The 16040-nt window shown below is 36.9% G+C and overlaps 2 protein-coding genes across 2 annotated transcripts; both read left to right on the top strand.

Moving 5' to 3' along the window:
• Window positions 1–4704: 4704 nt before the first annotated feature.
• On the top strand, window positions 4705–7244 carry LOC133668398 (uncharacterized). Its single transcript, XM_062088254.1, has 4 exons — window positions 4705–5041; window positions 5135–5805; window positions 5914–6088; window positions 6130–7244. The coding sequence occupies exons 1-4, from the start codon at window positions 4705–4707 to the stop codon at window positions 7242–7244; spliced, it is 2298 nt and encodes a 765-aa protein (XP_061944238.1).
• Window positions 7245–8995: 1751 nt separating this feature from the next.
• On the top strand, window positions 8996–9598 carry LOC133668226 (uncharacterized). Its single transcript, XM_062088033.1, has one exon. It carries the CDS (start codon window positions 8996–8998, stop codon window positions 9596–9598), a length of 603 nt encoding a protein of 200 aa, XP_061944017.1.
• The last annotated feature ends 6442 nt before the right edge of the window (window positions 9599–16040 follow it).

Raw genomic sequence — 16040 nt, 5'->3', positions numbered from 1 at the left:
ACCGTTCCTCGTCGTGAACCATCGCCAACCGCCTCAACGTTGTCACCAGCAGCACCACCATTACCAGAGAACAAAAGGAGAAGAATAGAAGAATAGAGGGAAGGAGAAGAGATAACAGAAGAAAGGGAAAAGGAAAATATAGAGAAAGAGGAAGAACAACCAGCAGCGTCTACTGCAAACCGTTGTCAGTCCTCCTCTTCGCCCACCGTTAACAACAACACCTCCACCGCAGGTCAACTTCCCCCTCCTTTATTTTCCTCTTCTCCTTCTCTGCGTGCAACCTCTATTGTTCTGCAAGTGAATATTAGAGAGTGAATTAATTCGCTCTTCATTGTTCACGTGAATAGTGGAGACTTCTCCACTATTCACTAGGACGGACAGAACCAGCCTAGACCAAAATGGTTCAGCCAGGTCCGGCCCAGTCCAAAAAAATTTCAAAAAAAAACTAAAAAAATCTTTTCAAAAAAAATTTATGATTTTCCAGCGTACTTTTCGTTGAACTTTGCTTAATATTGGTTTGTATTTTTATATTGTAAAAATACAAAATCTAGTATTAAAATACCTGGTTTTCATCGAAACATTGCAAAAAAATTATAAAACGAAGAAAAAATCTTGTTTTCATACATACAGTCAAGTCCCTCAAAGATTAAAAAAAAAGAAAACAAACAAATCATATCGTATTTTCATACAACAAAAATTCAAAAAAATATATATGTTCAACATGCATTTTGACTTTAATAACCAGTTTATTAAAACCATAAAATCTAGGCCAATATTTCAAAAATACCTAAAAAATATTTTGTTTTCTTTTAGTATCTGGGAATATGAATTTATACATAAAACGTATTCCTGATATTAAAACACTAGTTTTTTTTTTTTACGTTAGAACGATTAGGTTTTACCCGATAAGATAAGGATCTCCTTACTGAGAATGACTTTTCTTAAACCTTAGACATGCCAACAACCAGAAAACATGACCATACCTTAGCTTTTATCAGACAATGAAACAATGCAGTTTACCTTAGGCATGACGTATTTAGGGTGCTAATACATTTTCTTTATGCAACTAGTCTTTGTGCCCGATCTCTAAAACTAGTTAGGGTTCCTAGTGACCAAAATACCAGGCGGCGACTCTCATTCCTCCATTCCACTGATAAAAGACAAGAATTCCTTATCTTTCCCATTTTCTTGATTTTCCCGGATACATATTTACAAGAGTGGACGATCGTCGCGACGTCGCGCGGGCACGTGCGACAAAATGACAACTCCACTAGGGATCTTGTGGACTAAGTGATTAGTACTTAAAAGTGTATTTTTATCAAGGTTTTATATCATCATTTTGCACTTGAAGTATCAATAACTCCTTAACTAAAGCATGTTTTATAATAACAAGTCTGATACTATAAGATACCTTTAATTTATGGTAAATGTTCATCTTAAATGCAGGCCTATCACATAAATCAAAGGATTGATTGATGAGTTGAACTACTAAAATTAAGAAGACAAAGAGAGGGTTAAGCTTAGAAAAGAGATGCTGGTTCAGTCCAAACTGGAACACTGTTCAGTCATTGGGTCATATCTGGAGTAGTAGATCTTGGATTTCAATTTGGTTTATATGGCTAAAAAGCAAAGACATAGGCCTAAAACATTCATGGGAGTGCAAGACTCAAGTCAGAATCTGTTCTGCAGCCCAGATACTGTTCAGTGTTCAGCCCATATCTCAAGTTCTAGAAGTCCAAATACACTAATTCTTTTTTTGTTGCAAAGATGAGAAAATTTCCTAGAACTTTAATGTTTAAGTTTGTTCAAATTCTGACATTATCAATGACGTTTTGTTCAGACAAGAAGATAAAGATTGTCACCAAGTCAAAATGTGGCCACCCACTCAACAATTAGTCATCAAATCAATAGTTCTAAATTTTTGCCTATAAAAGGAGGCATTTGCCATGCATTTAGGCATCTTGGTTTTCATATCAAGATCATGCTCTTGCTCTCTCTTTGTAATGCTTAAGTTTTATTTATATTAATCTCTTTTTTACGCTTTTCATTTCCTTTCCTTTACTTAGTTAACTTATATCTTATTTATATTCTTATCTTGTTTATTTATGTTTCTCTCTTTCATTATGTGTAGCTAAGTTTATTATGTCAATGTGAAAAGGTTACACTAATGGTGTAAGAATAAGTATAGTATAAACTCAACATGGACCTTAATGTTTGATACTAACATGTTTTATATTTATTATCTTGTTCACTTTTAATACTTTGCTTGTTAAATGGTTAATCTAGATTTATGTTGTATAACCCTTGGTACAACAAATACTTGGCACTTTCATAGCCCAAACCATATGGTATAACCGACACTTGTGCTATGAAAGGAACTTGATTTGTTGTTAACATAAGTTATAATCATGAATGTCTGACAACATTTACATGTACTAGCATTATTCGAATAAGATAACTAATGTAATCATGTAAAAATTTATAATCCGATTACAACCTGCTTTGTGTGTGGTTTAATAATAAGAGTTTATACTATACTTGTTTGAAATATCATTAGTGGATCCTATAACCTTAACATTTGTTTTTATCATTGTTTAATCCTCACATTAGTCTTACATCTCAAAGTCCTCTTTAACTTATTATTATTATTATTATTATTATTATACTTACTGTTGTTGCTGTTGTTATTGTTATTACTATTACTATTACTATTACTATTACTATTACGATTACTATTACTATCATCATCTATAATTTATATAGTTAACCTCCCTGTGGTTCGACCCCGGTCTTGTCAGGTTATTTATTACTTCGATAGTTTTGCACTTGGGAGAAGACATTAATCTTTTGGTCGTGTCACTAAGCTTTGTTTTTTTTTCTGTTTATTGTGTTTTATGATTTGGTTTGTATATTATTGTTAATATTGCATTTCCTTATTTCCTTATATGTTTTAAATTGTGTACATATTTATTCATGCATTGTATAGAATTGTCTCATGCATCTCATGTCTTAATTTTTGAAAGCATGCAAAGCTTTTAAGTTAGGTGGGGGATTAATGATCTGCCCTATGACTATGGGTCAGGGTTTAGATGCGTGAAAAACCCAACTCATATATAAGTGTCTGCTTGATAATAGTGGGCACACGTGCCTTAACCATTTCTCGCAACACCCCCATACTGTCTTTACAAAGATCGTCACTGGGCAGATATGAGACTTTTTTAGACCGAGTAGAAACCTACCCATGCTCACTTAATAAATAGAACTTGTCCTTAGGTTGTATGTGCTACCTTTATTTCGCATTAAGGCAAGCCATTCTTGTTTATCTTTACAAAACTTACTATGCAAAGCAGTCAACTAGTTTTTGCTCTATAAGTATTGTAAAGAGGGGGTATCTGTTGTTATTCATTTTTAGATCCCCACACAAAAAAAGGACAGAAACACAAAATAGTGTCGTTTTAAGTAGCACTCTTCTTCTTCTTCTTCCACTGGACGAGCAACAGAGGAAGAGAAACTTTTTGTTTTTTTCTTTTGTTTCTTCCTGCCTCACTCTCTCCCCCCCCCACTTGCCCAAGCATTGTCAAAACCCAAAACCCAACGCAACCTACACCCCCTCGTGATGAAAATACTAGGGGAGTCATGCACTGCAAACGGCTCCCTATTGGCCACCTTACCTGGCACCGTGGCAGGGTAGGGTGGCCTCGCTCCCAATACGCCATAATAGGACAGGGCAGGGTCGATGTGAAGCCCGAGAATAAAATGTACAAAGAAGGGGGGTTTATAATAATTCAAAATGTTGTTATAATATAAAATAAAGCAAAAAAAAAAAGGAGAATTCTTATATAACCATTAAAAGGGGATTATGATTTAAGTAGATAGATATGCTGTTTAATTTTTCTTCTGTAAATTGCTTGTATTTTTTAATCATTTATTTTTAATTATATGGAAAATTTATATTTTTGCAGGTCCCTCCCATTCACGTCAGGACTAGATTTTAAGTTCTTTGATCCCTTTTTGTATAAGTTAAGAACTTAGGGATTTGTGGTGTAATTTTGTCATGTAGTAAACATGTAACCTGTGTAGAATATTATATTCGTAATATTTTGTTTCTAAAATATTAAATGTATCAACCTATGCTTGGGATATTAGAATGTATTAGACTATGTTAGAATATTAAACTGTGTTGTGTTATATATATATATATATATATATATATATATATATATATATATATATATATTAGAATGTATTAGACTATGTTAGAATATTAAACTGTGTTGTGTTATATATATATATATATGCAATCTTCGTGCTCGAATTTGGCTATTTTAATTATTAACTTATACGTGTGATGTAAGATGGAGTTTGGGAATGAATATGGTCCTGAGCATAATCTGGAATGAATTATGCAGTTGATTGTACTAAACATGGATGTGATTGTGGATGAGATGTGATTCTAAATGTGTGTAGGGTACATTGTCGATAACTTGGGATCTCCCGGTATAGAGGAGACTCTGCCAAAATTTCTAACGAAATTTCAGCGAGAGAAATTTTTTTTTTTTGCTCCATCTACCCTTTATAGGGGGGAGATTAACGGATAAACTAATAGAAAAATTGGGGTTGTTACATTTGGTATCAGAGCATTTGGTTGCAATTTCACGGATTGAAATACTAATGTGATTTTGGAGAGAAAAAAAATGTTGCAGGATGGCTCGTACATGGCAAGCCGCAAGGGCTGTTCCGTCCCCTATGCAAGGAAGAGAGTATGACTCACTTTCTGGGGATGAAACCGAAAGGGACCCATTAATGGGCACTGCCTCCCATCAATCTGTGGCGTCGGCCCATTCAGAGAGGGGAGATTCAGGGGGACATCAGGATGACCCTGTCACTTCTCGGACAGAAGTGTCGCCGGCTGAAACATTGGGTGGCCAAGGATCAGAAGACAGGCCACCGCCAGTGACATCAACGGTCACCCTGAATCCCTATTCGAACCCCATATTTCTCGAGAAATTGGTCAAGGCAGTAGCAGCAGGGATGGCTGCAGGTGCATCCAATTCTACTCCTCGGACAGAAAGAGTAATCACCCTGGTTCAATAGGTGAAAGGCATGCGAGAAACGGGTTGCACGACCTATTCAGGGGAAGAAGACGCCGAAGTAGCAGGGCATTGGTTGAGGAAGGTAGAAAGGGTTATAGATCAAATGCAGGTGCCAGAGGAAACCCGAGTAGATTGTGTGACCCAGCTGTTAACAGAGAGTGCCCACTCCTGGTGGGAGACCATTAGAGAAAGAAGGGCAGGAGAAGATTTGAGGTGGAGAAACTTTCGAGAAGAATTCGAGGAACGGTATTACTCCTGGCAGCACCGAAAAGAAAAAGAGCAGGAGTTCTTTGATCTGAAACAGGGGAATATGACTGTCTTGGAGTATGAAAGGAGGTTCCATGATTTATCTATCTTTGCCACCACCCATCTTTCCACTGAGCATCATCGAGTGGAACGGTTTCGGGATGGACTCAGGCAAGAGCTTAAATTAATTTTGGTGGCTATGCAGTTTCAGTCGATTCGAGAGTTAGTGCGAGCTGCTCAGGGTATAGAAAGAGTAATGAATGACACACCAAGGCCAAAAAGTGAACAGAGTCAGACCACGGGATTCAAAAGAAGGGATTTCACACTTCCTATAGGAAGGAATCCTCCTCCGAAGAAAGGAAAGAGTGGGTCATCATTCGGGCCATTACCGAAAAAGGGGGGAGTTTTGTTCATGGTGGGAGTTCAGGAGGAGTTAGACGAGTTAATGTTGGGGGATCCGTGGGAGGTCAGACTCGCCAAGGGGCAAGTGTTATAGGGGGTTCCATGGAGCATAGAGGACCTATCTACCCGATATGCATGAGATGTAATCAGAAACACCCCGGGGATTGTTCAGCCACACCAGGAAGATGCTATATTTGTAGAGGGGAAGGGCATCGATGGAGGGACTACCAGTATTTGGGAAGAGGTTGTTTCCATTATGGGGAAACGGGTCATAGAAAGAAAGAATGTCCATATAGAGTCACTGAAGGAGTACAGGGACAGGGGATGGCTACCCAAAGCCAGCAACAGTCAGTGACAGTTGATCGGCCTGTACGACCTACTTAGTCAGGGACAAGTGCTAACAAAGGCCGACCCAGATTCCAGGAGGAAAGGACTCGGGGCAGGATATACCACATGACCCAGGAAGATATGGGGGCAATGCCAGATGTCGTAGCAGGTACACTACGATTAAGTTTAATACAAGCTTATGCTTTAATTGATCCTGGGGCCAGTCATTCTTTTGTGTCCCATCGAATTACTAGAAATTTAAATGTGTTACCAAGTAGATTGAATGTGGGAATGGTAGTTAGTACACCTTTAGGGAAAAATATAAACATTGATGAGGTATACAAGGTAGTGATACTAAACATTGAGGGGGCAGAGCTAAGGGCAGATCTCATGCCTTTAGCATTAGATGATTTTGACTTGATACTGGGAATGGATTGGTTGAGTAGACATAGAGCACGAGTAGATTGTTTCACAAAGACTGTAAACCTCCAAGATGTGAGCGGAAAAAGGGTAGTATTCAGGGGAGAGAGGAGGGTAATTCCAAACTCCATAATCTCGGTCATGACAACCGAAAAACTAATTAGAAAGGGATGCCCTGCCTGGTTGTCTCATGTGAGAGAATTAAAGAAGGGAAGCATAAAATTAACAAATATCCCTATTGTAAAAGAATTTCCAGACGTTTTTCCAGAGGAATTACCAGGACTACCTCCAATCAGGGAAATTGAGGTTTCCATTGAGACTCTTCCAGGAGTCAACCCTATAGCACAGTCCCCTTATAGAATGGCCCTTATAGAACTAGCCGAATTGAAGATCCAGCTTCAGGAGTTATTGGACAAAGGATTCATACGGCTGAGCAATTCACCTTGGGGAGCCTCGGTGTTATTTGTAAAGAAGAAGGATGGTACATTCAGGTTATGTATCGATTATCGTCAACTGAACAAAGTGACGGTAAAGAACAAGTATCCGCTACCACAGATAGATGACCTGTTTGATCAGTTGAAGGGTGCGAGAGTATTCTCGAAGATAGATCTGAGATCGGGGTATCATCAATTAAGAATCAGAGAACATGACATACAGAAGACTACCTTTAGAACTCGCTATGGCCATTATGAATTCTTAGTAATGCCATTTGGGTTAACTAATGCCCCTGCAGTATTTATGGATCTAATGAATTGAGTGTTCCGGTTTTATTTGGATAAATGTGTGGTAGTGTTTATTGATGATATATTGATATATTCGAGCTCTTATCTGGAGCACGAGAAGCACTTGAGGAAGGTGTTAGAAATATTGAGAGAAAATAAATTGTATGCGAAATTGGATAAATGTGAGTTTTGGCTCAAAGAGGTGATATTTTTGGGACATGTTATCTCAGTTGGAGGAATATGTGTGGATCCAGGAAAAGTAGAGGCAGTTCTAAAGTGGGAGAAGCCCACAAATGTGATCGAAATTCGAAGTTCCTAGGGCCTCGCAGGGTATTATAGGAGGTTTATTGAAGGATTTTCTACAATAGCATCGCCTCTGACCATGTTGACTCGTAAAGAGGGAAGGTTTAATTGGTCAAAGAAATGTGAGGAGAGTTTCCAGGAGTTGAAAGGAAGGCTTACATCAGCCCCTGTTTTGGCCCTTCCTTCTGGAACAGAAGGGTTCATTGTTTACAGTGATGCCTCAAGCAGGGGTTTGGGATGCGTATTGATGCAGCATGGGAAGGTGATCGCATATGCTTCCAGACAGCTAAAGCCGCATGAAGTGAATTATCCGGTCCATGACTTGGAACTTGCAACAATAGTATTTGCCTTACGAGTATGGAGACATTACTTGTATGGAACACAAGTGCAGATTTTCACCGACCATAAAAGTTTGAAGTATTTAATGTTGCAGAAAGAACTAAACATGCGGCAGAGGAGGTGGGTGGAATTGATAAAGGACTATGATTGCATAATTGATTACCATCCTGGCAAAGCCAATGTAGTGGCGGATGCATTAAGTCGAAAAGGGAAAGCAGTGATGGGTGATACAGAAACTTCAGAACAAGGGAATGTGAGGGAATTAAAAAGGATGGGAATACAATTAAGTGTGGGTCCTGAAGGGTCACTACTAGCTCATATGAAGATTAGATCGGTGTTACGGGATAAAGTTCTAGAAGTTCAGTTGGCGGATGAGGGTGTAAGGAAAATCAAGGAAAAGATAAAGCAAGGCAAAGAGTTATTCCTTCAAGTGTTGCCAGGAGGGTTGGTGGCGATGGGAAAACGAGTTTACGTGCCTGAGAATAAGACCTTAAAGGGTGAGATATTGAAGGAAGCTCATGAATCTCGGTTTGCAACCCATCCTGGGAGCACCAAGATGTATAGGGATCTCAGGGAGTATTACTGGTGGCCAAATATGAAGAAGGAGATAGCGGAATATGTGTCAAGATGTGGGATATGTCAACAGGTGAAGATAGAACATCAAAGGCCACCAGGAGAATTACAACCACTACCAATTCCAAAATGGAAATGGGAAAATATAGCCATGGACTTTGTAACCGGATTGCCAAAGAGGAAAAAGGGCAATGATGCTATATGGGTAGTGGTAAATCGACTGACAAAGTCGGCTCTGTTCTTGCCCATCAAAATGACGGACCCCGTAGACAAGTTAGCCAAATTATACATGAACGAAGTGATTAGACTACACGGAGTGCCCATATCAATGGTGTCAGAACGAGACCTGAGATTTACCTCGAGGTTATGGCCATGCTTACAACGAGCTTTGGGAACCGAGGTGAACCTGAGCACGGCATTCCACCCCAGACAGATGGCCAATCTGAAAGAACTATCCAAACACTTGAAGACCTTCTAAGGTCATGCGTGCTAGAGTTTGGGGGAAACTAGGAAGACTTGTTACCATTGGTAGAGTTCACGTATAATAATAGTTACCAAGCTACTATCGGGATGGCTCCATATGAAACCCTTTATGGGAGAAAATGTCGCACTCCGATATGCTGGGATGAAATTGGAGAAAGGAAACTCCTGGGTCCTGAAATGGTACAAATAACAACTGATAAAGTAAGGGTTATCAGGCAAAGAATGAAGGAAGCCCAAGATAGACATAAGAGTTATTTAGATAACCGGAAGAGACCTTTAGAATTCCAAATAGGGGATAGAGTATTCTTAAAGGTGGCACCGTGGAAGGGCATCATTCGGTTTGGAATGAAAGGAAAGCTTGCTTCGAGGTACATTGGCCCATTTGAGGTGATAGCTAGGATAGGGCTGGTTGCTTACCGCTTGAAGCTATCGGCACACCTAGAGAAGATTCACAATGTATTTCATGTATCATTATTACGGAAGGCGGAAGTGGATCCTTCCCGAGTGTTACCTCCAGTTCCTATGGAAGTAAAAGAAAACTTGACACTCGAAACCAGGCTAGTCAAGATCATGGATCGGAGTGAAAAAACATTGAGGAATAAGAGAGTATCACTAGTCAGAGTGTTGTGGAGGAACTCACAAATTGAGGAAGAAACGTGGGAGAGAGAATCAGAGATTAAGGAAAAATAATCCCAACTATTCCTTGAGTCAGGTATGCAGTTTAAATTTCAAGGATGAAATTTTTATTAGGAGGGAAGAATGTGAAGCCCGAGAATAAAATGTACAAAGAAGGGGGGGTTTATAATAATTCAAAATGTTGTTATAATATAAAATAAAGCAAAAAAAAAGGAGAATTCTTATATAACTTATGATTTGAGAAGATAGATATGTTGTTTAATTTTTCTTCCGTAAATGGCTTGTATTTTTTAATCATTTATTTTTAATTACATGGAAAATTTATATTTTTGCAGGTCCCTCCCATTTATATCAGGAATAGACTTTAAGTTCTTTGATCCCTTTTTGTATAAGTTAAGAACTTAGGGATTTGTGGTGTAATTTTGTCATGCAGTAAACATGTAACCTGTATAGAATATTATATTCGTAATATTTTGTTTCTGAAATATTTAATGTATCAACCTATGCTTGGGATATTAGAATGTACTAAACTATGTTAGAATATTAAACTGTGTTGTGTTATATATATATATATATATATATATATATATATATATATATATGCAATCTTCGTGCTCGAATTTGGCTATTTTAATTATTAACTTATGCGTGTGATGTAAGATGGAGTTTGAGAATGAATATGGTCCTGAGCATAATCTGGAATGAATTATGCAGTTGATTGTACTAAACATGGATGTGATTGTGGATGAGATGTGATTCTAAATGTGTGCAGGGTACATTGTCGATAACTTGGGATCTCCTAGTATAGAGGAGACTCTGCCAAAATTTCATTAGAAATTTCGGCGAGAGAAAAATTTTTTTTTTGCTCCATCTACCCTTTATATGGGAGGATTAACGGATAAACTAATAGAAAAATTGGGGTTGTTGACACGAACAAAAAATTGATGTCTTTTTCCAAGTGCAGTAGTGTCGAAGTAATAAATAACCCGACAAGACCGGGGTCGAACCATAGGGAGGTTACTTGTATAAATTATAAGCAACAATAATACTACAACAATAGTAACAATAATAATAACAATAATAATAATAATAGTGATAATAATAATAATAGTGAAGAAGAAGAGGAAGAAGTTGATGAGAACTTTGAGATGAAAGATTAACGTAAGGATTAAACAATGATAACAACAAATGTCAAGGTTAGAGGATCCACTAATGGTATTTCAAACAAGTATAGTATAAACCCTTATTATTCAATTGGAAACCACACACAAGAAGGTTCCAATCAGATTATAAATTGTTAACATGATTACATTAGCTATCTTATTCGAATAATGCTAATACTTGTAAATGTTTTCAGGCATTCATGATTATAACTTATGTTAACAACAAATCAAGTTCCTTTCATAGCTCAGGTGTCGGTTATACCATACAGTATGGGCTATGAAAGTGCCAAGTATTTGTTGTACCAAGTGTTATACAACATAAATCTAGATTAACCATTTAACAAGCAAAGTATTAAAAGTGAATAAGATAACAAATATAAAGCATGTTAGTATCCAACATTAAAGTCCATGTTGAGTTTATATTATACTTATCCTTACACCATTAGTGTAACCTTTTCACCTTGACATAATTAACTTAGCTAGACATAATGAAAGAAAGAAACATAAATAAACAAGATAAGAACATAAGTAAGATAAAAGTTAACTAAGTAAAGGAAAGGAAATGAAAGGCATAAACGTGATATTAATGAAAGCAAAGCATAAGCAATACAAAGAGAGAAAGCAAGAGCATGATCTTGATCTCAACACCAAGATGCCTAAATACATGGCAAATGCCTCCTTTTATAGGCCAAAATTCAGAACTATTAATTTGTTGACTAATTGATGAGTGGGTGGCCACATCTTGACTTAGTGACAATTCTTATCTTCTTGTCTGCCAAAAACGTCATTGATGACGTCATCATTTGAACAAACTTAAATGATGAAAGTTCTAGGAAATTATCTCATCTTTCCAGGATAAAAATTTGAGATCATTTGGACTTCTAGAACTTGAGATATGGGCTGAACACTAAACAGTGTCTGGGCTGCAGGATAGATTCGGACTTCTTTGTTATTGCTACAATTTGGACTTGAAAACAACTTTTTTAAATCTTGGGCTCCACATAAAAGTTGTAGGCCTATGTCTTATCTTTCCATCCATATAAAATGGACCTAAATCCAAGATCTACAGCTCCAGATATGACCCAATTACCAAACTGTGTTCCAGTTTGGACTGCACCAGCATCTCTTTGGCCATCTTTTTGTCCTTTCAATTTCAGTACTTCAACTCATCAATCAATTCTTTCATTTATGTGATAGGCCTGCATTTAAGATGAACATTTACCATAAATTAAAGGTATCTTATATAATTAGATATGTTATTATAAAACATGCTTTAGTTAAGGAGTTATTGATACTTTAAGTGCAAAATGATGATATAAAACCTTGATAAAAATGCACTTTTAAATACTAATCACACCCCCCAACCAGCTTATTACTAGTCCCTAGTAATTAAGGCTTTAAAATAGAAAAACAATTTGAAAATTCTACAAAGCAAGGCATTCATCATTCAACTTCCATTAATCTATCCAGATAAACAAACTCTCATTAAATTTTATATATTTGCTCAATACCTCTTAAACAAAATATTAATAAACCTTCCTTGTTATGTGCTCAATGTATGAAACATAGATGATGGGGCTTTTATTGGAAGAAAACAATATTTTGTTCTAATGTTTAAGGTTAACTTTCTTGGGTTGGGATTATTTTACTTTATTTTACTCTTTTTTTTTTAATATCTATACATATAACTTAAAACACAATGCATCTTTAACCCATGTAACGAGCTTTCGGCTAATAACTCAAAGACCAGTTGATCTTAGGGCATTAGGTGTTGAGACACCCCAACGAGCTTAGTAACTCGGGTTGCAGATACTGATACGTAGATAGTGCAATGTTTGATTCCCTTAAGCTTTTTTCCTTAACCCATGTAACAAGCTTTGGGCCAATAGCTCCCAAGTCAGTTGACTTTAGGGTATTAGGTGTTAAAACACCCCTTCGGGCTTAATTGCTTAGGTTAGGGAGGCTACAAAACCAAACTTATCTACGTTTTTATTATCATCATTTTTTTATTTTTTTTTCTCTTTTTTTGTTTTTTTTTGTTTTGTTTTGTTTTGTTTTGTTTTTTTGGAAATTATAGACTATCCCTATCCCTTAGTTGTTACCTTTAACAAAAGAACATAAATAATGTAATAATCCAATGTGCAACCCACAATCATATGTTAAAGTGTGTGTGTGAAAATGAAGGTTTAATAATATTTGTTAAATGAGTATATGAGCAGAACCAAGTGATAACAATGCGAGAGTTTGTAAACCTGAATATTTCAAGAAGTATTCTAATAGGCCTTGTTATGAATATTGCAAATAACCATTAGAAAATGTTTACTAAAATGCGTCTCAAGAGTCATTCCCCCTTACTCTGCCATCCTAGTAATAACAGTTTTGCCAAATGGTTTTTAAAACAAAAACAGTTAGTTGGTTAGTTTTTTTTTTTTAATACTACTACCCTCTCCCCCCAACCAAAACGAGACATTGTCCTCAATGTCCTATGGTAGAAAGATAGATAATAGAAGACCTCATCTGAAATAACAAACACTGACAAACCTGAAACACACTTAAACAAATATAAGAAATAGCAAAACAAAATACTATGCTAGAAATAAAACCAAAAGACACAAGGATTCATAAACGAAGGCTCAAATCCAATCTAAGCTTTTTACGGCTTTCTGTAGTTGAACAATTTATGCGACTCATGGAGGGATCAATTACAGGGGTGAAAGATTGTAGTTTGTCGATCAATTGTTCAGCAGTAGCAGCAGAGATTATGATTTGTCATGCCGAAGATGTTAGAAATTCCTGTTCCACAGCTTGATCAAGAAAAGACAACAAAGTATCATAAAAACCATTAACATTGAGCAAACCTATAGGTTTATGGTGAATGTGAAGTTGGGCCCAAGAGGAAATATGAAAGATCTCTTCCAATGTGCCCAGACCACCTGGTAAGGCAATGAAGGCATCAACATGGTTAAACATTGTATTCATTCGATCAAACATTGTGGAGACCTGTAGTTCCTCTCCAATTGTTCTTCCAATGATGTCCCCTTTTGTTAAAGCTTCGGGGACGACCCCCAAAACTTGACTACCTCCTAAAAATGCAGCTATTGCCACACCCCCCATTAACCCAAGGCTGCCTCCTCCATACACTAAATGAATCTTTCTCTCAGCTAGTACCTGACCAAGATGATTTGTTGCTTCTAAGAAAACTATTTCCTTTCCAGGACTGGATCCACCGAAAACACAAATATTTTTTATGTTATAACTTGAGGAACCTGCTATTTCTACACGCTTTTATATCTGTCTAATGTAAGGGATGAGTGGAAATGAAAGGAAGGAAGAGAAAATTTTATAGATGAGAAATTGAAGATGCAATCATACCACCTATATGTAGGCCAGCTGGAGTCTCACACACTCTCTCTCTCTTTATTTATTTATTTTGAAAAAGCATGTGTATGTACAGGTAGTTGTGATTGTGGCTCACATCTTCCCTTGGTTTTACGTCCAAGAACGGCTTAAACGCCCTCTATGGGTCAGGGATAGGCTTCTCATCCAGTTTTCTTAAAAACTGGCAAACATGGTCTTTTTTAGTCAGATTCCTAAGACTAAGTCTATCATGTTCTTTATGAAAATGGGGCCATAAATCATGAATTGCACGATGCACATCTCCACTAGGATGCGTCTCAAGGGTCAACAAAAGATTATCTAAAGACCCCTTACTCAGGCCATCCTTAATGAATTGTATTTTATCTTCACGGTTTATAGATACCATTCCTAAAGAACGACATGTTGCATTGCAAGTCCATCTGGCACATTTGTGACAGACTTTCAGTCGTTTTGCACGATGTTTCTTTGCAAAAGTGCTTTTACATGTTCCAGGCATATGTGAAATGAAAGAATTGGAGGACTCACCTGATAATCGGACCTTTGCTTCAATTAGCCAGCGAATATCTTCAGGAATTCCATGATCCATTAACAACTTCAATCTTGCACACCTAGCACGGTAAATTTTTGTAATCGCATTCTGAGGCAGAGCGGGAAAGTACTTTTTCAATTTTTTAAGAATGGTGTCCATTTTGAAATGAGAATTGGAGAAGAGATTCAAAGAAGAGAGAAAGAGAAAAAATTGCACAAATATATACAGATATCAGTTATTATGGGAAACTGAAAGAACCGACTTAAGTCACGGAGTACCGTTATCCGCCTTTTGACCGGGGTGAGAGAAACTAGCAAAATGAAACACAAAACAATGTGAGAAAACGAATCAATCTTTATATACAGGATCACTCAATTCAATCGAGTCATTTTCAACTGAAAAATTATCAAAGTAGACTTTCAAATGATGTCCATTTACCTTGAAAACATTGTCATTCCTTGGATTCTCGATATCACAGGCCCCATGTTGATACATATGTTTCACAATGAAAGGACCACTCCATCTTGATCTTAGTTTTCCAGGAAATAAATGGAGTCGAGAATTATAAAGCAAGACTTTTTGACCAACATTGAATGTTTTTCTCAATATTTTCTTGTGATGCAACTCTTTGATTCTTGCTTTATGAATTCTTGAATTTTCATATGCATCATTTCTTATTTCCTCAAGCTCATTTATTTGTAATTTTCACAGTTGATCAGCATCATCAAGGTTTGAATTAAAAGCTTTAATAGCCCAATAAGCTTTATGTTCAAGTTCCACAGGCAAGTGACAAGGTTTTCCATAGACTAGTCTATAAGGTGACATACCTAATGTTGTTTTATAAGCAGTTCGATAAGCCCAAAGTGCATCATTAAGTCTTAAAGACCAGTATTTCCTATTAGGGTTCATTGTTTTCTCCAAGATTTGTTTGATCTCCCTATTAGCAAGCTCTACCTGTCCACTAGTCTGAGGGTGATAAGGGGTGGCAACTTTGTGAGTGATTCCATATTTCTTCATTAAAGACTCAAATGGCTTGTTGTAGAAATGTGTTCCACCATCACTTATCATGGCTCGAGGGATTCCAAATCGACTCAAAATATTTTCTTTCAAGAATTTTATCACTGTTTTGTGATCATTGTTTCGACTTGGAATTGCCTCTATCCATTTTGAAACATAATCTACTGCGACTAATATGTACACAAAACCAAATGAAGGAAATGAACCCATGAAATCTATACCCCAACAGTCAAAGATCTCAATGACAAGAATAGGATTTAAAGGCATCATGTGACGTTTTGAAATAGATCCCAACTTTTGATAATTTTCACAAATCTTACAGAATGCATGTGAATCCTTGAACATGGTGGGCCAGTAAAATCCGCATTGTAAGATTTTTGCAGTTGTCTTTCTTGATGAGAAATGGCCC

Source organism: Populus nigra, chromosome 1, assembly GCF_951802175.1.
Source record: "Populus nigra chromosome 1, ddPopNigr1.1, whole genome shotgun sequence".
In the NCBI taxonomy this organism is placed as follows: domain Eukaryota; kingdom Viridiplantae; phylum Streptophyta; class Magnoliopsida; order Malpighiales; family Salicaceae; genus Populus; species Populus nigra.
This window is presented reverse-complemented; position numbering and strand designations above follow the sequence as displayed.

Coding starts and splice junctions, on each gene's coding strand:
- LOC133668398 (XM_062088254.1), top strand. CDS start 4,705: ATGGCTCGTACATGGCAAGCCGCAAGGGCTGTTCCGTCCCCTATGCAA. Junction 5,806..5,913: donor TGTTGGGGGATCCGTGGGAG/GTCAGACTCGCC, acceptor GGGATTGTTCAG/CCACACCAGGAAGATGCTAT. Junction 6,089..6,129: donor GCTACCCAAAGCCAGCAACA/GTCAGTGACAGT, acceptor CTACTTAGTCAG/GGACAAGTGCTAACAAAGGC.
- LOC133668226 (XM_062088033.1), top strand. CDS start 8,996: ATGGCTCCATATGAAACCCTTTATGGGAGAAAATGTCGCACTCCGATA.